This window comes from Bufo bufo, chromosome 5 (assembly GCF_905171765.1).
Source record: "Bufo bufo chromosome 5, aBufBuf1.1, whole genome shotgun sequence".
Taxonomy (NCBI): domain Eukaryota; kingdom Metazoa; phylum Chordata; class Amphibia; order Anura; family Bufonidae; genus Bufo; species Bufo bufo.
The window spans coordinates 129,303,097-129,328,319 of record NC_053393.1 but is presented as its reverse complement, the minus strand read 5'-3'; the positions used below and the strand labels follow the sequence as shown (position 1 = coordinate 129,328,319).

The 25,223-nt window shown below is 41.7% G+C and overlaps 1 protein-coding gene across 3 annotated transcripts in view; it reads right to left on the bottom strand.

Moving 5' to 3' along the window:
• Window positions 1–18,553: 18,553 nt before the first annotated feature.
• PLAG1 (PLAG1 zinc finger) overlaps window positions 18,554–25,223 on the bottom strand; it is a 44,862-nt gene continuing 38,192 nt past the window's right edge. For 2 of the 3 annotated variants that reach the window (XM_040432307.1, XM_040432308.1), the window contains 2 exons: window positions 23,091–23,448; window positions 18,554–21,151 (listed from right to left, as the gene is read on the bottom strand). In XM_040432307.1, coding sequence (XP_040288241.1) covers window positions 19,903–21,151; window positions 23,091–23,332 — 1,491 coding nt within the window. In that variant the 5' untranslated portion in view covers window positions 23,333–23,448 and the 3' untranslated portion in view covers window positions 18,554–19,902. The remainder of the gene's footprint in view (window positions 21,152–23,090; window positions 23,449–25,223) is intronic. The other variant, XM_040432309.1, reaches the window with a different exon arrangement.

The following is a 25,223-nucleotide window of genomic DNA, read 5'->3' as shown; positions in this document are numbered from 1 at the left end:
TCTGTCCATTCGACTGAGGATGGAAAGCTGAGGAAAAGGACAAGTGTACCCCCAAACCGGAACAAAAAGCTTTCCAAAATTTAGAAATAAACTGGGTACCCCGATCCGAAACAACATCGGAGGGGACCCCGTGAAGCTTCACGATTTCACTGACGAATACCTGAGCAAGAGTCTTAGCATTAGGTAGTGCGGGTAACGCAATGAAGTGTACCATTTTGCTAAACCTGTCCACTACTACCAAAATAACTGTTTTACCCGCAGACAAAGGTAAGTCAGTGATAAAATCCATTGACAGATGTGTCCACTGTCTATTGGGAATGACGAGTGGTAATAGAGACCCTGCAGGATGTGTATGTGAAACTTTTGCGCGCACACAGGTAGAACAAGAAGACACAAAATCCAATACATCCTGACGCAACCTTGGCCACCAAAAACGACGAGACAATAGCTCCAAGGTTGCTTTACTACCCGGGTGCCCAGCAAGTGCCGAACTATGATTTTCCTTTAATAATTCAAAACGTAGGTTCAACGGTACAAACAATTTCTCTGAGGGGCAAGAGACCGGGGCGTCCCCCTGGGCCTCTAACACCTTCCCCTCCAAAACAGAGTGTACCGCAGAAGCAACCACTCCTCTTTGAAAAATGGGCACCGGATCACTCACATTACCCCCTCCAGGGAAACAACGAGATAGTGCATCAGCCTTGGTGTTCTTTGCCCCAGGACGATAGGTAATCACAAAGTTAAACCTGGTAAAAAATAGCGACCACCTAGCCTGTCTAGGGGTGAGACGCTTAGCTGATTCGAGGTACAGAAGATTTTTGTGGTCCGTAATCACAGTGACGGGGTGGACTGCCCCCTCTAAGAAGTGACGCCACTCCTCAAACGCAATTTTAATAGCTAATAGTTCCCTATTGCCAATATCGTAGTTCTTTTCTGCTGCAGATAGTTTTTTAGAAAAGAAAGCACAAGGACGCCATTTGCCAGGAGACGGACCCTGAGACAGCACCGCCCCCACTCCGACCTCTGACGCATCTACTTCAACAATAAAAGGCTGAGAGACATTAGGTTGCATTAGTACAGGTGCTGAGGTAAACCTCTCTTTTAGAGAGGAAAAAGCAACTTTAGCGGCGTCAGACCATTTAGAAAAATCAGTCCCCTTCCTAGTCATGTCAGTAAGCGGTTTTACAATAAGTGAATAATTTTTTATGAATTTCCTGTAGAAATTCGCGAAGCCCAAGAACCGTTGTAGTGCTTTGAGGTTCTCAGGAAGATCCCAATCTAAAATTGCCTGGACCTTCCTAGGATCCATACGGAAACCTGAAGCAGATAAAAAATAACCTAGGAATTGTATCTCCTGAACGGCGAAGACACATTTTTCAATTTTAGCATATAATTCATTCGTCCGTAGGACCTGCAGTACTTGTCTGACATGCACCTCATGTGTTTTCAGATCAGACGAATAAATTAAAATATCATCTAGGTATATTACCACAAACCTGCCGATTAGATGACTAAAAATGTCATTAACGAAATGTTGAAAGACGGCAGGAGCATTGGTCAGACCGAAAGGCATAACTAGATTTTCATAATGCCCCTCAGGGGTGTTAAACGCTGTCTTCCACTCATCCCCCTCCTTAATACGAATCAGATTGTAGGCCCCCCTAAGATCAAGTTTGGAGAACCACCTAGCACCCGCAATCTGGTTAAACAGGTCAGGAATGAGAGGAAGAGGGTATGGGTCTCGGATGGTTATCCGATTTAATTCGCGAAAATCTAGGCAAGGACGCAGGCCCCCATCTTTCTTTTTAACGAAGAAAAACCCTGCAGCCACGGGTGAAGAAGAGGGTCTGATGTGTCCCTTAGCCAAGCTCTTGGAGATATAATCTTTCATGGCTTGTCTCTCTGGACCCGAAAGATTATATAACCTGGTCTTGGGTAATTTTGCGCCGGGAATAAGGTTAACCGGGCAATCATAAGGACGATGAGGTGGTAACTTCTGACAACCCTTTTCAGAAAATACATCCTCAAAATCCGAAATAAATGTAGGTAGGGTAGTTATGGAGGCGACTAAGCAATTGCTATTTAAGCAATTTTCTCTGCACTGCTCACTCCACTCCAATATCTCCCTGGCCTGCCAATCCACCACTGGATTGTGCGCTACCAACCAGGGAAGACCCAGCACTACCGGAGTGGGAAGCCCCTCCAGAACATAACCTGAAAGCATCTCGTTATGGTGGTCCCCTACCCGAAGGTGCAAATTATGAACAATGTTGGTGAGGTTTCTCTGAGACAGGGGAGCAGAATCAATAGCGAATATGGGAATGGGTCTCTGTAACGTACAGAGAGACAAACCCATAGTGCGGGCAAAATGGGCATCTATCAAATTTACCCCTGCTCCACTGTCTAGAAAGAAAGAAATAGTCTCCGTCTTATCACCAAAAATAATAACCGCTGGCAACACAAATTGCGATGTACGTATGGAGGAAACGTATACCCCCCGGCTGACATCCTCCACACAGCCTGGGGTTAGTAGTTTTTCCGACGGTCTTTTGTTTCTGAGGAAAGAAGGACAGACATTAATGAAATGACCCCTCTCCCCACAAAAAAAACAAACCCCACGCCTACGGCGATACTCAGGAGGACGGACCTGACGAGTAGTTCCTCCTAGCTGCATAGGATCGTCTAAGTCCGTACAGACTAACTGCTGCTTGGGAGGGGTTACCAATTGCTCCGGTTTTTTCAACCTGTCCCTAAGGCGTCTCTCTATACGGATAGAAAGGGACATAACCGCATCAAGGGAAAAGGGGGTCTCATATAATGCAAGCGCATCCTTAACCCTTTCGGATAACCCAGAGCAGAACTGACTCCTGAGAGCCGGGTCGTTCCATTGGGTATCCGTAGCCCACCTACGGAATTCAGAGCAATACTCCTCTACCGGCCGCTCTCCTTGTAAGAGTCTCCGTAATCTTGATTCAGCCAGTGCGACTCGGTCAGGGTCATCATATATGAGACCCAAAGCCCCGAAAAACTCATCCACTGACCGGAGAGCCTGGGAATCAGTAGGTAAAGAGAACGCCCAGGACTGCGGGTCCCCCTGCAGCAGGGAAATAACAACCCCCACCCGCTGATCTTCATTACCAGAGGAGTAAGGGCGCAGTTTAAAATATAACTTACAGGCCTCACGGAATGTCAAAAACTTGTCCCTTCCCCCAGAAAATCTGTCAGGGAGAGGGACCTTGGGTTCCGCAACAACCTGGTTACCAGTAGCAACCGCTGGGCTTGCGGTCAGTTGTAATCGCTGCTGTTGCTGGAGGACCGACGCCTTCAATCCTGCCACCTCAAAAGACAGGCCATGAAATTGTTTGGACAGAGCAGCAATTTGATCCATACTGGATTCTAAGTAGGTAAAAAATTATTATTATTTTTTTTTTTACCTACACAAAATAAGGGCCAGAGATAATGTAATGACCGACGTCACGCACAGGGAGGATAAAAGGGAAAGCCCTGCCCAAGGGAGAGGGAAAGGTGGTGACCCCTAACTCACCTTGCGGCTGGCACCTGACTGCCCTGACGTCCCTAGACGGGTTCCTCACCCGTGCGGCGATCACGTGCCTAAACCCTGGCTTTCCCTAAAATGAGCCCTAGATAGTGAACGGGCCGGTGGGATCGCTAGTCCGCACCACTATCACTAAGAGGGAAACACCAGGGAGAGGACAGACAAAACAGACAAACACATACACCCAGGTGGGCGATCACAATAGACCACAAAGGTCCAACAGGGATCCGGAGGGTAGCGTTCTGGACCAACTACCAGAGAACGCAGCAACACAGCTCCAGAAGGTCAGAATAGATGTCCAGGCAGGAAGTTCTATCTCTGGCAACCAGAGAAGTGTGAGAGAGGAATATAAGGAGGTTTGGGAGTGCTGGACAAGGAACAGCTGAGGAGAAGGAGCTACGGATCCCTGAGTGAGCCAAAAGGGTTTGCAAAGCAAACCCAGAAAGCTACCATAAGGAAAACAGCCCTATCTTAAATAGAGCGTGCAGCCAACCGCTGCAACTTCCTGACCCCGGATATAACGGAGTCAGGCGTGGTTCTCGATACCCTCGTGACAAGCACAGAGCGGGATATTTTTTATACTTTTCTGTTAGCTATGTGCACCATTTCGTTTCATGTAATATTTTTAGATAAAAATGAATAAAAAAGAGTGATCAATAAGTTGCATGTGCTACCAATAAAATAAACTCGACCTGCGAAAAATCAAGCCCTCCCACTGCTCTGTAGATAGAAATGTAAAGAATAATGGGAGTAAAAATTTGGAGATCAAATACATTTTAGATTTTTTTTCCAATGGTTAAAAGTTAAAAAAACTATATGACTTTGGTCTGATAATCATACTCACCAGCAGAATAAGGTTGTAATGTAATGTAATTTGCAGCACAGGGTAAGGGCTCATGCACACGACCGTATGTCCTCCGAGTCATACGGTCCGTGAGCGGGCCATATGTCCCGGAGCGGCATACATCGTGTGCACGGGAGCGCACAGCATCATAGGTTACTATGATGCTGTGCGCATCGGGCTGCCTGTGGGGCTATTGTCCAGCACTCATAATATCACAATAGTCCCGCGGGCGGCCCGATGCACACAGCATCATAGTAACCTATGATGCTGTGCGCTCCCGTGCACACGATGTATGCCGCTCCGGGACATATGGCCCGCTCATGGACCGTATGTCTCGGAAGGCATACTGTCGTGTGCATGAGCCCTAATGCTGTAAAAATAAATCCACAAAAAGCAATGGGGTGTCTGTGTGTTTTTTTTTCAACTTAAACGCCACAAAGAATTTCCCCCCCATTTTTCTATACATGATGTAGTAAATAAAATGGTGCTATTAAAAAATACATGTCTAGAAAAAGCAAGCCCTCATTCAACTATGTGAACAGAAAAGTAAAAAGTTATGCCTCTTCTTGGAAGGCAAACAACAAACTAAACAAAATAAGCGAAAATTGGCTGGGTCCGGAAAGTTAAAGGGTATCAGGAGACTTGTACCTATGAAACTGGCTGACATATTGCATGTGCGCTTGGTCCCATGCTCATCATATCTGGCACTGTCTAAGTGAAGAGTATTTGTAGAGAGAGCAGAGCCTAAGGGCTGTTTCACACGAGCGGATGCCGTGCGTGACATCCGCTCCGTGAATGACAGCCAAGACCCGATGCGGACAGCAGAAGCACGGAGCAGTAACATGACTGATAATGCTCTTTGCCTCTCTGTGATCTCTTTACTACGAAATCACAGTGAGATAAAGTTGTCACTGTGATTTCGTAGTAAAGAGATCACAGAGAGGCACGGAGCATTATCAATCATGTTACTGCTCCGTGCCTCTGCAGTCTGCATCGGGTCTTGGCTGTCATTCACGGAGCGGATGTCACGCACGGCATCCGCTCGTGTAAAACGGCCCTAAAGGAGTAATGACAACTTCCCCGTTGTTCCTAGAGGCTCATTTTCTTATATTAAAATATAATTTTGCTCAGCAATGAGGGCACATAGGAACATGGGACCAACACAGAGGCCTTCAGATGCCAAGCGCACATGTAACAGGTCAGCCAGTGTCATAGGGACAAATCTGCTGACAGATGCCCTTTAACATGCTCACTTTTCATATATTGTGCTCCATGCTAAATATTATGTTAAGTTTTCTTAGTATTTTCTGTAGTATCAAGATAGGACAGTAATGTGTTATATAGACTGTCATGAGTGCTAAAATGAAAGTTTAACCTTGAACTGGCCAATTACAAGTGACTAAACTGGTTCAGCCATCTTTACTGATACAACGGAATCCAGTAGATCTAAAATGTACATGCTGTTTTGTAGGACAATGCTAGTTGACATCTGGAAACTAAACAAAACAATACCTGTGCTCCATAGTGTAGAACCTTTAGGCTGCTTTCACACATAATGTAGTTTTTTGCTGATATTTTTGTGCACTTTTGAATTTCTAGTGACTGCTGTTTTCAGTGGTAAAAACACCAGCTTCAGATGTTATCTGAAGGTCGATGGGAAATATGAAAAACAAGCAAAAACAAAAACAATAAGGACAAACAAGCATTTTTTTGTGACTACTGGTGTTTTTGTTCATTGGGTGGTGTTTTTGTCTTTCTGGCTTCTTTTGAAAAACACGTTGTAGTGCTAGCATTTTTTAAGGGATGTTTTCACATCTCTTTCATTATAGGGAAAAATAAACAAAAAAAGCATCATGCATTTACAATAAAAAGTTAATACAAAATCACCACAAAAACCCCAGCAAAAAAAGCAGGCTCCCTTAAAAAATAATGGTAAAAAATGCCTGAGCAAAAGTGTGTGTATAAGGACCCTTAGGCTGGTTTCACACAAGCGAGTGTCACACTCCGGATTCGCAACGCGAGTATGCAGCAGCTCCCGTCCTGACCCCCCAGCACAGACGGGATCGCATAGCATTATAGTGATTTATGCTATGTAACCCTTAGAGGTCTGGAATGTATTGGATAACACTGACAGCATTATGTCAGTGTTATCTAATACATTCCAGAACAGTAAGGGTTACATAGCATCATAAATCAATATAATGCTATATGACCCCGTCAGGGCTGGGGGGTCAGGACGGAAACTGCTGCATACTGGCGCTGCGATTCCAGAGTATAAACCCCGCTCGTGTGAAATCAGCCTTACAGTGCTTTCACACAGTTTTCAGTGACATTTTTCTGCACTTTTGTGTTTTTGGTGGTGTTTTTTACACCTGTGTTTTTAGTGGCACTTTTTTGATGGGATTTTATTTTAAAAAATTGTTCCTAAAAAAATAGTGTAATTGCAAAAGGAATGATATTATGTATTATATGAGTATAAATATTTCTTCCTCATTCTGCTTTTCTGTGTGTATATATATATATATATATATATATATATATATATATACAACTAGTAGTTCCTTAAGGGCTCATTAAGGTGGCTGTAGTGTTTTGCAGTCCGCAAAACACCGATACCAGCTGTGTGCATTCTGCACATGGCCGGCACTATGATAGAAATAACTATTCTTGTCCCTGCTTGCGGACGAGAATAGGACTTGCTCTATCTTTCTTGTGGGGCCGTGAACGGAACTAGCAAACGGTGTGCTGTCCGCATCTTTTGCTGCCCCATTGAAATGAATGGGTCCACACCCGTTACGCAAAATACGACGGTCATCTGAATGAGCCCTTAAGAGCATCTGATCAATTCTATTAAACCAGGAAAAATGCCTCTTAGGCTTGATCATACAGAGTGAGACAGTCCCTCTGTATTTTAAATAGGTGGTCCATTAAGAAACCTGCACTTTATTGCAGATGCTAATAGGGTGTTCAGCCTAGCCCCTCAGAGCGCATATGCCGATTCAACATTTACTGGCACATGCATGGGATTAAATGGCCAGACAGGAAGACCGTGAGGATGCTTGGCCCTTTCACTCAAGGGGAGTGGCTAAGGGAGATAATAGTCTGTATATTTTATAGGTTGGGTACGGACAGGATAGAGACAGTGTAAAATGTAAACACACGTGTGGTTGTGGTGTATTTGGTGCCATGATCCGGATACTGGTAAATGTCTGGGTAAAGACATCAATAAACTGCCTAATTAGGCACAGAGAGGTGATTAGATGAGCAAGTGTTTTCTCACTCCTTTTCTAGAACAAACACCCATATGTGACGTAAGAGAGCATGTATGTTCTCTGACTGGTGGGTGAAGGGGGTTGATAACCTGCACAGAAGTCCATATTATCCTCCCCCTGAGGACATGTACAGTCAAACAGGTAGAGACAAGTTCTGACTTTGCTAGTGCAGCCTGTCAGCACTTCCTCCATTGGCCCACCCTCTCCTCCTTAGCTGACATCTCAACTACTTAAATGGTTTGAAAGGGATATTCCGGTTTTGCAATTTTCTGCGGCAATTTATAAGAAACGGTTATCACTTGCTAATAGTGATTGTTTATCTGTAATTCCCAATTCTCCTGCAGTCCATTGTGGTCACATGGAATTTTCTACTGTGTTGGTTCCCAAGGACATCACATCTACATTTGAGGTGTGGCAAGATCTGTGAGGCTGTGCCCTATAGACAACGTCATCTTTGATTTTCCTTCTAAGGGTGGTGTTCTGCACATTCTCCTGGACCCTGGCCTGTAGACTTGATGTCTGCAGTGATGCTGTGTCTTAGGCTGGGTTCACGCCTGAGCGTATTCGATAAGCGCTTTTTACAGGCGTTTTTATCGGGCATTTTTGAGGCGTATTTTGGGGCGTTTTTGTATTTTGGAAACGCGCGTAGTACGCGCTCTTTTGTGATTGATCCAATGAAAAAGCTCCTGTACTTCTTGGGGTGTAGGGCATTTTACAGCGCGTTCGTACGCGCTGTAAAACGCTCAGGTAAGAACCATGCCCATAGGGAAACATTGCTTTTTGCCTGTTGAGCGTTTTACAGCGCGTAGGAACGCTCAGGTGTGAACCCAGCCTTACAGAAGGGCTTCAAGCAGGTTTAGATCCAGGGCTGCCATCGGGAATTTCAAGGCTGCATATAGGCAAACCGTAAGGCTCCATTCACACGTCCGTAACGTGTTTTGCGGATTCGCAAAACACGGACAGCGGCAATGTGCGTTCCGCATTTTGCCGGCACTAATAGAATAGGCCTATTCTCGGGAAAGAAAATGTAGACCCGGAAGTGCAGGTCCGCATTTCCGGAGCCAGGCGGCACATCGTGCGGCCCCATAAAAATGAATGGGCCCGCAATTCCATTCCGCAAAATGCGGAACAAAATTGCGGACGTGTGAATGGACCCTAAGACCTAGATTTACTATTAGACAGGGTGTATTTAAGTGCACCCCAATTATCATAGTGGTTGAGGATGTGTGATAAATCTGGTGCATTTATATACTGCCCGTCTAAAATTTTAAGCTAACTTTTAGTCGTCTTATGCCTCATTCACACGTCTGTGTTCAGTCAGTGATTTCCATCAGTGATTATAGCCAAAACCAGGATTGGAGCCTCCACAGACATAAGGTGCAAGGGCTCATGCACACAACCGTATGTATTTTGCGGTCCGCAAAAAATACGGATGACATCCGTGTGCATTCCGTATTTTGCAGAACGGAACAGCCGGCCCCTAATAGAACAGTACTATCGTTGTCCATAATGCGGACAATAATAGGACATGTTCTATTTTTTTGCGGAACGGAAATATGGAAGTACCTTCGTTTTTTTGTGTGGACACATTGAAGTGAATGGTTCCGCATACGGTCCGAAAAAAAAATCGGAATGGACACGTAAAGAAAATACGTTCGTGTGCATGAGCCCTAAGTGAAAGATCTGCACCTGTTCTGTGTTTAGAGCAGCACCTGGTTTTGGCTCGAAATCACTGAACAAAACACTGATGTGCGTCAGTATCAGATATTTACTACAGAAATTTAGGTGTATTTTACTACAAAAAGGAGCACTTTAGACCATGCCTCCATTCCCACTAAACAAAGCTCCCTTGTTGAGCCTGGCGGGGAAAAAAAAAATATGCCTGAAACACATTGGGGGTCATGTACTAACGATACACAGCTGTACGCTGACCGCTGCCAACCATACACACTCAGCCACACCAGGACTGAAGTATTTACGCAGGCCATTTCCCTGCTCCTGGGCTATCCAGCCTGAATAGGATAACTGCCATTCTTGCCCCGTGTCCCCTGATGAATCTTGGGGCATCCAGTGAGGAAACGCGTCGGGACACATGAGTATTCTCCCACCCTCCTTTCCCTTCCTGGGGTGACTGAGTGGGGTATTTTTACTCATTTTTTTGCATTCTGCTGTATATGCCATTCCTTCGGACGGATACTCTCCCCTCTGCTAGGGCCTGATCAGGGTCATTTAACACGGAGAGAGTTCCTGTCTGGGCCACCCCTTGCGGGGCTTTTTGGACCCCGTCCTTAGGACATAGTCTATAGGGTGACTTAGGACAAGCAGGGAGGCAATAGGGCCAGTTTATTTGGTCTCCATACTGTTATGCCCGCCTTCTGTTACCATCAGACGTGTCCATCACCTATATATATATATATGTGTGTGTTTGTCTCCTAACTTTTGCTCACGTTCCACGCCAGTTTTTTGGTGTAGAAAAGTCACAAATTTTGTTGCAAGTAGATCCCCTCATCTTTGTGTCATTCCTCTATTATTAATCATTGAAATGTATGAATAACTGAACTGGGTGATAGGATTCTTTTTGCACTTTTTATTCACTGGCTTTTTACTTATGAAATGTCACCCACTTTTGCAGTTGATAACTAACTGGTGTTCACAAAATGCTTCTTTTTGTTGTTTCACACATTGTTTAGCCAAGTTGCGCTTGGTTTCTCACAACTTATGGCTGTCTCTTCGCTTATTGTTTTTTTTAAACAACTAATGATCAATGCCAAGAACCTAACAAGGAAGATACACAAGGCATTAACATTCCTTCTGACATGTTAACCTTGGTGGGAGGTAGACCACCTACAAGTCATTCTGTACATCGCATTAATAGTGTAAGGAGCAGTTTGAGTATTTTATTCAGGAATAAAAGTAACTGATGTAAGTCGTTTATAGACAGGTTTAAGATGTATGCAAAGACTAGAGTCCCACTTAATATTAAACTGTGAAAAATAAATAAATCACTATAGTTTTAAAGAAAATAGTCTTAAGGAGACTCCCATTTGCATCTAAGGCTACTTTCACACTAGCGTTGTTTAAATCCGGCGTTCAATTCCGACACCGGAACTGCCCGCCGGATCCTGAAAAACGTGTGAAAACGGATTACATTTGAATCCTGATCAGGATTTTGATCACAATGAAAAAATGCATTGGAAAAAAACGGATCCGCCATTTATGGACTTTTTTTTCACCTTTTTCAGGTTTAACATGCATTAACGCCGGATCCGGCGCTGTGTGTTCAGTCAAACCGGATCCGGCTTTTGCAAGTCAATGGGAAAAAGACCGGATCCGGCGTTCAGTCAAAGTGTTCAGGATTTTTGGCCGGAGGTAAAAAAATACAACATGCTACGTTTTTCTGAAAAGCCTGATCAGTCAAAAAGACTGAACTGAAGACATCCTGAACGGATTACTCTCCATTCAGAATGCATTAGGATAAAACTGATCAGTTCTTTTCCGGATTTGAGCCCCTAGGACGGAACTCAGCGCCGGAAAAGAAAAACGCAAGTGTGAAAGTAGCCTTAGTTGAGCATCCAACTTTGGGACAAAACAATTTAATATTTTTTGATTTTGTTGCATGGGCTGATGAAAAGGTAGCTATAAAGCTATATTCACATGACTGTGGTTTCGGTACGCGTCAAATTCGCATTTTTTTTTCTGATGGATGCCCTTAAGGGTAAATGCACACGATCAGGATTGCGCACAAAAAGGCCGCACCATAGGTCATGTATATTGTATTCTATGAGAATTTGAAATTCTCATGTACACAATGCAGATTTTTTCCATGTGGATTTTGACCTACAGAACAGATTTCAAAATCTGCATGTCATTTTATTTTTCCTGACCGGATTTTCTCCATTCACTTCAATGGGGAGAGTAAAATCCGCACCAATGGATGCGGATTGACCGCATGGATTTCCCTGCCAACACCTGCGGATTTGCACTAATCCTGAGCGTCTGCATTTACCTTTAGGCCCCTTGCAGACGAGTGTTTGTCACTCAGCACAGTTCCTGGCCTGTACTCCCAGCGCCAGTTTTATCCAATACATTCCAGAACTGTAAGGGTTACATAGCATCATAAATCAATATAATGCTATGTGACCCGGTCAGTGCTGGGAGGTCAGGCCGGGAGCTGCGCAGCGGACTCGCAGCGTGACAGTCATCTGCAAGGGGCCTTAGGCCTCTTTCACAGGGGCGTTGCGGGAAAATGTGCGGGTGCGTTGCGGGACATTGTAATGCGTTTTGCACTCGCATGAGAAAAATCACGCATGTTTGGTACCCAAACCCGAACTTCTTCACAGAAGTTCGAGCTTGGGTTAGGTGTTGTGTAGATGTTATTATTTTCCCTTATAACATGGTTATAAGGGAAAATAATAGCATTCTGAAGACAGAATGCTTAGTAGGTGATCAATTGAGGGTTAAAAAAAAAAATATAATAATTAACTCACCTTCTCCTCTTGTTCGCGTAGTTCCCGGTCTCTTCTTTACTTCTTTAATGATGAGCTGTGGGCTAAAGGACCTTTGGTGACGTCAGATCACATGCTCCAATCACATGGTCCACCGTGGTGATGGACCATGTGATTGGAGCATGTGATCTGACGTCACCACAGGTCCTAGCCGGTATTTTCATCTTTTAAGAAGTAAAGAAGAGACCGGGAACTACGCGAACAAGAGGAGAAGGGGAGTTAATTTTATTGTTTTTTTTTAACCCTCAATTGATCACCTACTAAGCATTCTGTATTCAGAATGCTATTATTTTCCCTTATAACCAGGTTATAAAGGGAAAATAATACAATGAATAGACTGTCACCTAGCAACCATGCGTGAAAATCGCACCGCATCCGCACTTGCTTGCGATTTTCACGCAACCCTATTCACTTCTATGGGGCCTGCGTTGCGTGAAAAATATAGAATATAAATATAAAATATAGAATATAGAGCATACTGCGATTTTCACGCAACGCAATTCAGTGCGGGTGCAATGCGTTCACCTCACGCATCGCATCCGCGCGGAATACTCGCCTGTGTGAAAGGGGCCTTAAGGTCCAAAGGGGCCACCAATGACCGTTGGGATCTGGTAGATCCGCCCAACACTATAAGGCTAGGGCTACACGACGACGTGTCGCGCGACCATTTTATAATGATATAGTCTATGGCACTGCGACACAACAGTAGCAAAAAATGCATCCAAGATGGATTTTTCTGCGACTGTTGCGTCACAGCATGTCACACGTCGCAGTGCAACACCATAGACTATCATTATAAAAATTGCTGTGCGACAAAAAACACGTTGCAGAGTAGTTGTGCCCTATGTGTCGCGGGACACGTCGTCTTAGCCTAAATGGAAGCCACGATGCTAGCGAGATCATAGCCGAAGGACAAGAACCACAAAACACACAGAATAAAAAAGAAACATTAAATCAGCCAGGCACATGTAGATGTTATCTAAACCATTCTGCAATTTTATTGATTTTGTGGAGTTCACATATTTTGTACAGCAAACACTGTAGGCCTCGAGAAGCTGCAGCTCTATTCTTTAAAATAGCAGCAAGGTATCTTTTAGTATCAGAGAATCTGGACAATAAATAGTCTGTCTCTTTGGATGTAAATGCTCAACATAACCCGCTGCAGCTTCGTATCGTGATTGCTATTTTACAGAGCTTATACACAAAAATATATATGCAATCTTTGTCTATATTTATACAAATACAACAGTAGTTTGTGAATACATTGTAAGTACATTTACATGATAAGCAACACATATTCCCATATTTCTGGATAACTTTTTTTTTAATGCAAGATACAATAAAATTCAGTCTGGAATGCTATTTCTTCCACTTTGACTTTTAAAACCTTTTATTGTATAAAGTAAATTTTTTTAAGCACTTGTAAATCCAAACATTTTTTTTTCTCCCACCGACGGACAACAAATTTCATCAAAAAGTCAGAAGAGATTTATCCGTCGAAAAAAAAAAAAAAAAAGTTTCAAAAGTAATACAGAAATGTAAATGCCAAATCCTAATATACAGTGTGATCTTCACTCTACACTATATATTACGCCCATTTCATTCATTTATTGTATATTTACTTAAATGAACAAAATTCTGGGTGTGTTTGAGAAAAAAAAAATATATAAAAAAGGCATGTTCACCATCTTTTATTTTATTTTTTTTTGCTCTTTTTTTTCTGCAAGTGCATATTAATACGCTGTGGTGTTGTATAAAGTTCCATAAAAGGGTAAACTAGATCACAGTATAAAAATATATCATACAACTATTGCTATAATAAAATAGTCCTTTTTCTATGGTAAAAATTACATCTGTAAGTGACAGGAAGGTTGTAGCACCATTAAAGAACGGTTTCCCTAGTTACATTAGCAGCATGATGATCCAATAGAACAATATTGCAGGAGTGTTTTTGAGAGGATAAACATTCATTCTGGTTGGTTTGTACCACTGAAGCTTATACTGACAAGTAGTAACAGTATGGTCACTTTCATGGCAAGAAAACACACCAAGACACATTGCCTTCGACCAAGACCTAGCCTTTAAAGGGCACTATTTTTTATATTTTTGAAAGTAAATTTGCCCTTTGCCTGATGTTCAGTAAAAGTCAACACGTACCAATGGACAAGCAATATACTGTTTTGGTGATTACCAAATATACAAAACTCATTGCATTAGCAAATGGTGGTCCTTGTCCATTAGGTGGAGAACAGCCTTTCTTTAAAAAAAAAAAAAAACTTGGTGCGACTTTTTGAGTAAAGCAGCATTTTGTTTCTAAGTGAATAAAAGCTTTCGAACATTATGTGGCATGCAATTACCTGGGATAAACAGGTTCTATCCTTTGTACAGAGAACTTTTCTGCACAAAAAGTTAAGAACTCTCCATACGGTATATATATATATATTTTATTTTTTAATATAGCATGCTATAAATAAGTGCTTACAGAAGTAGGGCTTGAAAGATACAGTACTGTGCAAATGTTTTAGGCAGGTGTAGAAAAAATGTGGCAGAGTAAGGGTACTTGCACACTTGCGGCAGAGGATTCCAGCAGGCAGTTCCTTCGCCAGAACTGCCTGCCGAATCCGGCAATCCGGGCGCAAAACTGATGGCATTTGTCAGACGGATACGGATCTGTACTGACAAATGCATCGAAATACCGGATCCATCTCTCCGGTGTCATTTTATAGGTTTGAGCATGCGCAGACAGGAAAGCCGGATCCGTTTTGCCGGAACACTTTATGCGTCCGGCACTAATTCACTTCAATGTAAATGAATGCCGGATACGGCAAGTGATCAGTATTTTTTGGCCGGAGATAAAACTGCAGCATGCTGCGGCATTTTCTTCGTCCAAAAGACACAAGAGGGACTGAACTGATGCATCCTGAACGGAATGCTCTCCATTCAGAATGCATTAGGGTAAAACTGATCAGTTCTTTTCCGGTATTGAGCTCCTGTGACGGAACTCAATACCGGAAATCAAAAACGCTAGTGTGAAAGTACCCTAAGAATGCTTTCAAAAAGTGCGAATCCTTTAATTTTAAAAATGTATTCTGCAGCAGGACAATGACCCGAAACATACAGCCAAAGTCATTAAGAACAATCATTAGCGTAAAGAAGAACAAGGAGTCCTAGAAGTGATGATATGACCTCCACAGAGCCCTGATCTCAACATCACAGAGTGTCTGGGATTGCATGAAAAGACAAAGGATTTGAGCAAGCCTACATGTAGAGAAGACCTGTGGTTAGTTCTCCCTGCTGAGTCCCTTTAAAAACTGTGTGCAAGTGTACCTAGAAGAATTGTTGCCGTTTTGAAGGCTAAGGGTGATCACACCAACTAATGATTTCTCTTTTTTGTTCATTCATTTTGCATTTTATTAATAGATAAAAATAAAGTATTAACTATTTTTGAAAGCATTCTTACCTTGTAGCATTTTTACCACACCTGCCTAAAAGTTTTCACTGTACTGTATAGTAGACAGATGTCATTGTCAACTCATCCAGGAGAATATACAAATACGTGGAATGGAATATTCTTTATAAGAATAGATTAGATTTATAGTGATTGTCTAGTTCAGACAAACCATGACCTTCCATAAGGGTGCCTTCAGACGTGATGGATTTTGTGGCAGAAAATGTCTGAAACTGAAAATCAAGTCCATTCACCTGAATGGGACTTGCAGAAATTCATTTGCTTCCTACCAAAACAACCTCATTCAGATGAATGGAAGGGCTTTTCAGTCGCAGACATTTTCCGTAACAAAGTCTGCCACATATGAAAGCCCCCTAACAAGGTGATCATTGTAGAAAGGGCTCACTGTCAGAATAATCTGCTGTCAGCTCTTCTCATTGGTGGGAGAGACTAACTAGCCTCCATTTCCCCTATCCCTAGATGAGCAGATAACTTACCAGTCCATTGACATCTGTCCGTATTTGGTCATTGTATACATAGTCCTGATGGAAACAGCATTTAACAGTTTACTTTACTGCAGCCCTGTGACCATTGAAGTGAACGGGAGAAACACTGCAGTCATGAGCTCCATCCACTACACAATGGACGGAGCTGTGTAATTTCAGCGCCAAAGCTAATCTGAAACAGCCGATTGGTGGGGGTGCTGTCTATCCTGAAGATAGGCCATCAATATTTGGAAGAGAGTGTGGTGCGGATGAGAGCACTGCATTCTCTTCAGTGTTTACCTGCCCCCAAACTAGATTGTAGCAGCGATGCTGTGTAATTAGAGCTTTCTCTCCCATTCAAGTGGATGGGAGAAGTTTTAATTATGCTGCACCACAACTACAAGTTAGACAGTGTACAGGGTCAACAATGAAGAGGATGCAGTGCTTGCAAGATCAGCAGGGGTGTTGGGAGTCGAACCTCCACCAATCTGATATTGATGATCTCTTATCCTAAAAACAGGTCATCATTATGACATCACTGACCACTCCCTTTAATGACATATGCAAGTGATTATCGTGAAAAATGAACAAATCTCACCATTTTAGCATGTGAAAATCGTATCTTTTTTTCTTCTTGTAATGAGTCAGGTTTCTCAAATAAGAGCCACTAATGAACCAAGTTCATGTGGTCCATGAAAAACGGTATTAGATAAAAGAAAGGCCCACTTGGATTTGCAGTGCAGAAGCAGCAGCTGGCCAACAACAGGCAATGGGTGAAATTTGAAGAGTGCTATAGATCCAAAACATTACATTCAAAAATCTCTTGTGCATACCGGTTTATATTGTATTATATATATTTTATAGGACTAATTATAGGTTTATATGGCTGAAAAAGAAGGCAGCGTGTCTTGAAATATGTAAACCTGATCAGTAACCACAAAAAAATAAAAAAGATAGCGATAACATTTGTGTGATTGGAATCCATTGTGAAATTCTGCAATACTCCACAAGTATCTCTGGCAGCAAAAATGTAAAAAACAAAAAAAAAGATAAACAGATAGAGACACTGGTTTGTGCAATATAGCAAACTGTTAAGCAAATACTGTAAATAAGTTGTACCTGTTTAAAACTAGGGTTTATCATTTTGTACACAAAGCATTATTACTAAAGTCCTACATACTTTATCTAATGGAAATTGAACACATTAAGAAAGAGTCTATCATAAAAAGCATTACCTTTATTTTCTCATAAAAAGGTTTCATTGTTTTTAGCTTTTTTTTTTAAAATTTTTCCCAAAAGTGCTATATCTCAAAAAAAAAAAAGAAAAAAAAAAAGAAAAGTGTAACATAAAAAGGTCAACCAAGCTTAAATTTTTACTAAATATTGGCCTATGACACACATCAAGCTAACTAGTAAATGATCCTGAAATTAGGTCTTCTGAACATTCATTTCCTCAATGCAAACAAGCTCTGGCTCATGTATCAGTCAGCATATATGACGCCAAAAAAGAAAAAAAAAATTAAGTACTGGCTAAATTAACACATCAATGTAATCCAGAAATTAGAGGTTAGACATGCAACAAACAAAAGAATGTACTAAGTAAAGAAGAAAATGTGGTGAAAATTAAACAGCATATTTCCGGAAATGAAACATCAACCCTCTCAGTAATGGACTCATCCAGTGCTCCTGTAGGTATTTGAATGCATGCCCACTACTGATAGGGCCTAGGTGGCCGATAGGAATTGGGTAATAAAATAAGGATAGTATACACAGAGTGGGGCTAATTATCAAGGTATTAAGAACTTAATTGCTTATATATTTTACAATTAGGGTAAGACAACTGTTACATTATAGCCCATCTGAAGCCATGATGACCTAGTAAGGTTCAACATATTGTCTTATTTCTGAATGGAATATAATTCTTTGAAAAAATAAAAATTCTCTGAATAAAATGCAACAGTTTGGCTATTTATTCCTTTAAGGGCCGCAGCGAAAGTTTTTTTGTGTGTATATATATATTATATACACATTCACATACATAAAATGTTCTATATCCAAACAGTAACTGAAACATAGTATACTATTATAATATAAATATATGGCACTTTTTTCTTTACCCCCAAGAACTAAATATAAGGCCATGATGTAGGAGATGTGGCAATATTTTAATTATATTCAGATGCGTTTACGAGGCCTATTTGGATAGAAATAAAATGGGAAGGAAGAGAGTCTGAAATTCAGAAATATCTGCTGTGATTAACCATCCTGTGAAAAAAAAAAAAAAAAAAAAAAAAACACCAAACATTTGTTAATTTTGAACACAGAAATACAAATTACACATCGATGTTGAGTATGTAGAAATGGAAAGAAAAACCAGTACCCTCCCACAAAATGGTTCCTAACATTTCAGATTTTCCCTTCTATTATATTTTTACTTGAAGAAAAAAAAAATAAAAAAAGGCAACACCGAACAATAGATGCTCAATGAAAGCCAGTAATTGGTTTCATAGAAACTATACGATGAAGTTTTAATCAGAGCCGTGTGTGCAATTCATAAGCACAGATTTCTTATTTTTGTTTTTTTCTCTCGTTTTTTCCTTTAACTCTGAAACATAAAAGCAGTTTGCATTTTAAAAATACTATTTCTACTATATAATGCCTTTAAAAGAAAATACTGTTAAAACATACCATGAATATTTACAAGTTACAGGAAAAAAAAATAACTAAAAGTTTTACTAAGAAAATAAAATGGAAACTTAATTCCCATAATGTTTATATTTATGCCCTGCCACATTTCATCTGGTACGCATTATTATAACTAATTTATTTATATATATTTTTATATATATTAAACCATGTAACTCTTCGGCTATAGACTCTGTTTTTCTTCCTAATGCCTAACAGATAGCAGAGCATGTTGATGGGGCAAGATATAACGGTTACCAAGCAAAGTGGTATAAGCAATATGCTTTTATGCAACTCCATAGAGTCCCGATTTGAAATCTTGGTAATGGCAAAAAAATTCATTCCTAACCAAGTACATATCTTTGCAAGTGCTGGCAGCGTATATCTAATGAACGGCAGTACAGAACCATTCAAACAGATAGTCGCATAGAATAACATACATATAGATATATAGGACACTGGCTTATTGAAGGCACATGTGTAGTAGTCAAATACTACGGGTTAAGGCAATTCTATACAATCTTCGGGGGTGGGGAAGCACAGCAATTTAAAATGCCAAACAAGGGGCTGAAGTTAACTACTTTTCAGTGAACTCAATTCTTAATCCAGATTCATGCAAAGGTGCAACCAACATTTTACAAATTATTGCATTGCGTAATACTGAAATTTGCTTGCCAGTCGGATGCAGGCTGGTGCACATAGGTGTGTTACATTTCATCGATTTGCCAACCGAATAAGGAATAGATTTGACTCATCACAGTTCATAGTAATGTAGGTTATATGTTCACATAAAACCATCATCGGAGTATTTCAGCCCCTGATTCTTCTTTTAAGTGGAATTTCATAGGAAGCTGAGCCAAGAAGATCTATTTCTAAAGGTAGGAACAAAAATTAAACCAAGACACAGCTGGCAGTATAAAATACGACCACATATAGTAAGGCATCTAATACCCAAGTAAACAATTAAGACACTTGTGAAGAGCTAACAATGTACTGGCTTAATGAGATTGTTAATGAATAGACTATCAGGTGTTCCAAAAGCCTTTTCATTGGCACTAAGATTTTTAAAAAAAAACAGCTATCTAAGGCAATCCATTGTAATAAATCCTACTGGAAAGCTTGATGAAATCGTGGCAATGTTGTGGTTGTATTGAGGTTGCTTGTAAAAGCAGCGGATAATGAGTGTAAAGAACCAAAACACATATTGCTAGGGTCTTGAGGATCCTGTGATTGTTGGGGGAGCTGGGCCATCGATGAACTGGCCTCTTCTTGAGAGTAGCCCATCCCTAAACTTCCAAGCGATACAGGTGTGCTGTACGGTGGACCATTGGCTGGTATAAAATTAAACAGCTGGTTAAAGTCTAATGAAGATGCGTTTAGAGGTTCGCCAATCGAAACAGAACTTTTAGAGAGGGATACTCCATCAGCACCGTCATCTAATGGCCCTACTTGAGGATCCAGACCTAACTTAGACGAAGGAGACTCCTGGGAGGAGGGAGTCATTCCACTTTGCAATTCCATAAGGTAACTTTCGATCTCCACTTTCAATGGTTGTTCCTTATCAGGCATTGAAACTGCATATGAGGTAGAATTGAGTGGGTATTTCAGCGAAAGCTGGTGAGAAGGATGGACAGAATCCATATCTATATGGCATGGCATGCCCAAAGACAATGGTGGAGCGACCATTTGGTGTGTTGCTGCAGAACTCTGCATGGACTGAATTTGTGTGTTATAGAGGTTCAACTGCAAACTATTTGTAAATGGCTTTGATGTCAGCTCATTGGAAGATAAGGACATCACGGGAAGCAGCTCATCTTTAATAGGAACACTGCAGGTGAAATGATCCAACAGATCCATAGGTTCCGTTTTCACTTTCAGCAGTTCTTGATTGTGGCTTTTCTTCATATGACGGGTTAGATGATCCTTGCGTCCAAACCTCTGTGCACAATACTGACAAAGGAAGTCTTTTCTCCCAGTGTGCACTACCATGTGTCTGCGGACGTCTTTGCGGGTGTAAAAGCGACGATCACAATGCTCACATTGGTGTTTTTTCTCCTTAACACCACTGGAAGATTTGCCTGCATGGGTCTTTAGGTGCTCTAGCAGCACCATTGTGCTTTCAAAAGTCTGCAAGCATACTTTACATGTCAGGTCTCCACTTGTAGCAGCATGCAAGGCCAAGTGACGTTTAAACCCCAGCTTGGTATTGTAGTTCTTTCCACATTCATCACACTTAAATGCTTCTTTATTGGGATCATGCGTATGAAGGTGATTCTTTAGATGATCTTTCCGGTGAAACATTTTCTCGCAATAATTACACTTGTGGGTTTTCTCTGGAGAATGTGTAGCCATATGCCTTTAAATACAGATAAAAACACAAACAATTGTAAATCAAAAAAAGAATAATAAATAAAAAAAACATACATAAGCTTACTAAGGTGCACTGCTTTACCCTTCAGCACCTAGTCGTGTGGCTTTGCATTTAAATTTCAATAATGATGGCAATAAAATCTTGTACATTGAGTTTTTCCAAATTAATAATAATAATAATAATGATGGTAAATTGGTAGCAATGTACAGGAAAAAAAAAAATGTGGGCAAACAAACTGATTTTGGCCAAGAGTACTGGGAGCTTCCCTCACCCCCAAATGCCTAATTCATTCTGGTACCACATTCTGAAGTTGTAGCAGGATCATATGACTAATCATCCTGACACACTGCTTTTCTCCTTGGGGGCTTCTGCCTGGTGGGGAATTTTTTTTTGCGAAGGCTCAGAGTGGTTTAAAAGAATTAGGCCCCTTTCACACGAGCAAGTTTTTCGCGCGGATGCGTTGCGGGAGGTGAACGCATTGCATCCGCACGGAATCCTGACCCATTCATTTCTATGGGGCTGTTCACATGAGCGGTGATTTTCACGCATCACTTGTGCGTTGCGTGAAAATCGCAGCATGCTCCTCTTTGTGCGTTTTTCACGTAACGCAAGCCCCATAGAAATGAATGGGGTTGCGTGAAAATCGCAAGCATCCGCAAGCAAGTGCGGATGCGGTGCGTTTTTCACGCATGGTTGCTAGGAGACGATCGGGATGGAGACCCGATCATTATTATTTCCCCTTATGACATGGTTATAAGGGAAAATAATAGCATTCTGAATACAGAATGCATAGTAAAACAGCGCTGGAGGGGTTAAAAAATAAAATAAAAATCATTTAACTCACCTTAATCCACTTGATCGCGTAGCCCGGTATCACTTCTGTCCCCTTTACTGAATAGGACCTGTGGTGAGCATTAATTATAGGTCAAGGACCTTTGATGACGTCACTCCGGTCATCACATGGTACGTCACATGATCTTTTACCATGGTGAATCACCATGGTAAAAGATCATGTGACGTACCATGTGATGACCGGAATGACGTCGCCACAGGTCCTGTTGCTGCACAGAGATCAGCTGAAGCCAGAAGGAGATGGCGGGCGGCGAACAAGTGGACTAAGGTGAGTTTAATTTTTTTTAACCCCTCCAGCGATGTTTTACTATGCATTCTGTATTCAGAATGCTATTATTTTCCCTTATAACCATGTTATAAGGGAAAATAATACTATTTCCAGAACACCGATCCCAAGCCCGAACTTCTGTGAAGAAGTTCGGGTACCAAACACGCGTGATTTTTCTCATGCGAGTGCAAAACGCATTACAATGTTTTGCACTTGCACGGAAAAAAATCGCGGGTGTTCCCGGAACGTACCCGCACATTTTTCCGCAACGCCCGTGTGAAAGAGGCCTTAGTGGTTACCTTCATTGATCCATGCTGCTCTTGTTCTGATGTTCCAATTGGGTCTTTCCTGCCTGTCAAGACCAGGCCAGAAAGGAGGGACCAGCAGGGACCCCAGCAAGCATACGTACGGCAGCAGTGGGGGATCGTAAGGGTGAGTATACATTATTTGTTTTAAAACACTCTGAGCACTTTGCCAAAAAAAAATTGCTACACTGGATAACAGTTTTAGTAGCCGGGACTCCACACAAAAGTGTCCATTTATAATACTTACATGTCTTCTTATATGGCAAAGCTGCCCTTAGGACTCAAGTACCAGGGCCTGGATGAAACAGCTACCGCTATACCCTCTATTGCTACGCCCCTATATGTTGGCACATGACATAGGCAATGCATTAATAACAGGCACAAAACAGGGCACCAAAATATGATAGGAGTTTGGGGGTGCAGAAAGCACCTGTCCCAGCACTCTAGGTAAATCTGAATTTTCTTTAATGTAAGCAATAAAATAAATTAGAAGGTATACCTTAATAATTTGTATTTAGAAACAAAGGCCTTGGTGCAGTCTTGCTGCGTGCACTTGTAGGGCCTCTCTCCTGTGTGAGTGTATGAATGGACTTTTAATTTTTCAACACTGTTAAATGCCTTGTCACACAGTTGGCAAGGGAAGTTTTTTCTTGGTTTTGTTTCACCACGCTTACGCTTCCCTGAAGGGACTTTCTGGGTATCTCTTACTTCTGACAAATCACCGGGAATGACAGTGGCCATCGCAGCCTAAACCAGGCCTTCTTGTTGGACAATTGGCAACTGCCCAACTCCACTAAGTGACAGCGTTTTTGGTGGCTTCGCAAGTTCCATGTGGTCGGAAAAAAATCAAAAGGGGACTGAAAAAAGAAAAATGATATAAAATAACTATGATGCAATGGAGTTGCAATCTAAATAAATTAAGCACTGCCACTGTAAGCATTAACAAAAAAAAGAAAAAAAAAAAAACGCACACACACACACAAAGCAGAATATTTGGTTGCAAGCAAAACTTAGTAATGTATTTATAAGAAGGATTAGGGAGTCTGTTGGCAGTTCTGACCCTCTGCTCTGAGTGCCTGTTGTAGCATCCAACCAGGAGAACGCTTTGGACACCACTTAAAACAGAGGGTAAGGGTTGTGGAACGTCCCACTGCAGAGAGCAATTCAATGTCATCAGGGCATTTGCGTGGGGAGCAGCAAGTGGAATAAAAAGGTCTAGTAAGTCTGGTTTCACATGAGCGAGTTCCACGCATTGGACTCACAGCGTGTGTCAGTTAGAGCATCCATCCTGACCTCCCAGCACTGACGGGGTCGCATAGCATTATATTGATTTATGATGCTATGTAACCCTTACAGTTCTGGAATGTATTGGATAGCACTGACAGAACTGTAAGGGTTACATAGCATCATAAAATCAATATAATGCTATGTGACCCAGTCAGTGTTGGGAGGTCAGGACGGGAGCTGCTGCATACTCATGCTGCGAGCCCGATGCGTTGAACTCGCTCGTATGAAAGGGGCCAAACAGTGATGCCGCTAATAAATACACAAAGGTACGTTTACCCATCTCTCCACAGCCACTACCTAGCACTGTAAGCAGTTTTGCCGACAGACTGCTGACAGACTCCCTTTAATATTTTGTGTCAACACGCATATATTGTTCTCATACAGTTCTGTAGCATTTTTTGCAGTCGGACAAACACTAGTTCATCTAACAGCTCAAAATTGGTAAACTGCCAAAAGCCCCAGGTCTCTAGTTATCTGTTATAGCAGGAACCCTTAAAATACTGCAAGCCAACCTTTTTTCTAGGGCACAATTTATTCAAATGTATACCAACTCATTTCCATATTTACCCAGAAAAATGAAAATGCCATTGGTGGTAGATATGCAGTTGTGACACACACAAAAGACAGTCTACTGCTTGAAGATGAATATTAACCAGCTGCTCCATTTTTGGACTGCTGTAGCTGCTACTATATAACACTATATTAGTCCCTTTATGGGTTATTCCATCTGGATATTTATGGAATATCCACAGGATATGCCATAAGTGTCCAATAGGTGCGGGTTCCAGACGTGGGAACCATAGTCATCGCAAGAACACGGCTCAGCCTTTTGACTGCAAGGAGTAGAGAGGTGGCCATGCACGTGTTGCTCTCTCTGTTCTGACAGGGCCCCTAAATGTCTAAGTGGGAATACCTTTTTAAAAGGTGAAAAATTACTTAAAAGGAACCAGTCATCAACTTAATCCTGACCTCACTGAGGACAACATAAAATAGCGACAGAAATGCTGATTTCATTGGTGTGTCACTCATGAGCTAATAGTAAGTGGTTGCAAAGAACCAGCTTTATAATCATTACAGCCCAGGCCTTGAAAAGAGTCAAATCTACCTGAGAAGAGTCCTGGTTATTATAATCTCCTTCACTCTCACCCATCTGCTGATGATTGGCAGTTCTCTCCTAGAGAGAGAGAGGGAGAAAACTAGGTAGAAGACGGTCAGTCATCAGCAGGAGAGCAGGAGATCATGAATAACCAAGACTCTTCTCAGGTGGCCATGACTTTTTTCCAGGCCTAGTCTGCAACGACTGTGATGTTTGTTCTCGGCAACCACTTTTAACTTTTAAATTAAA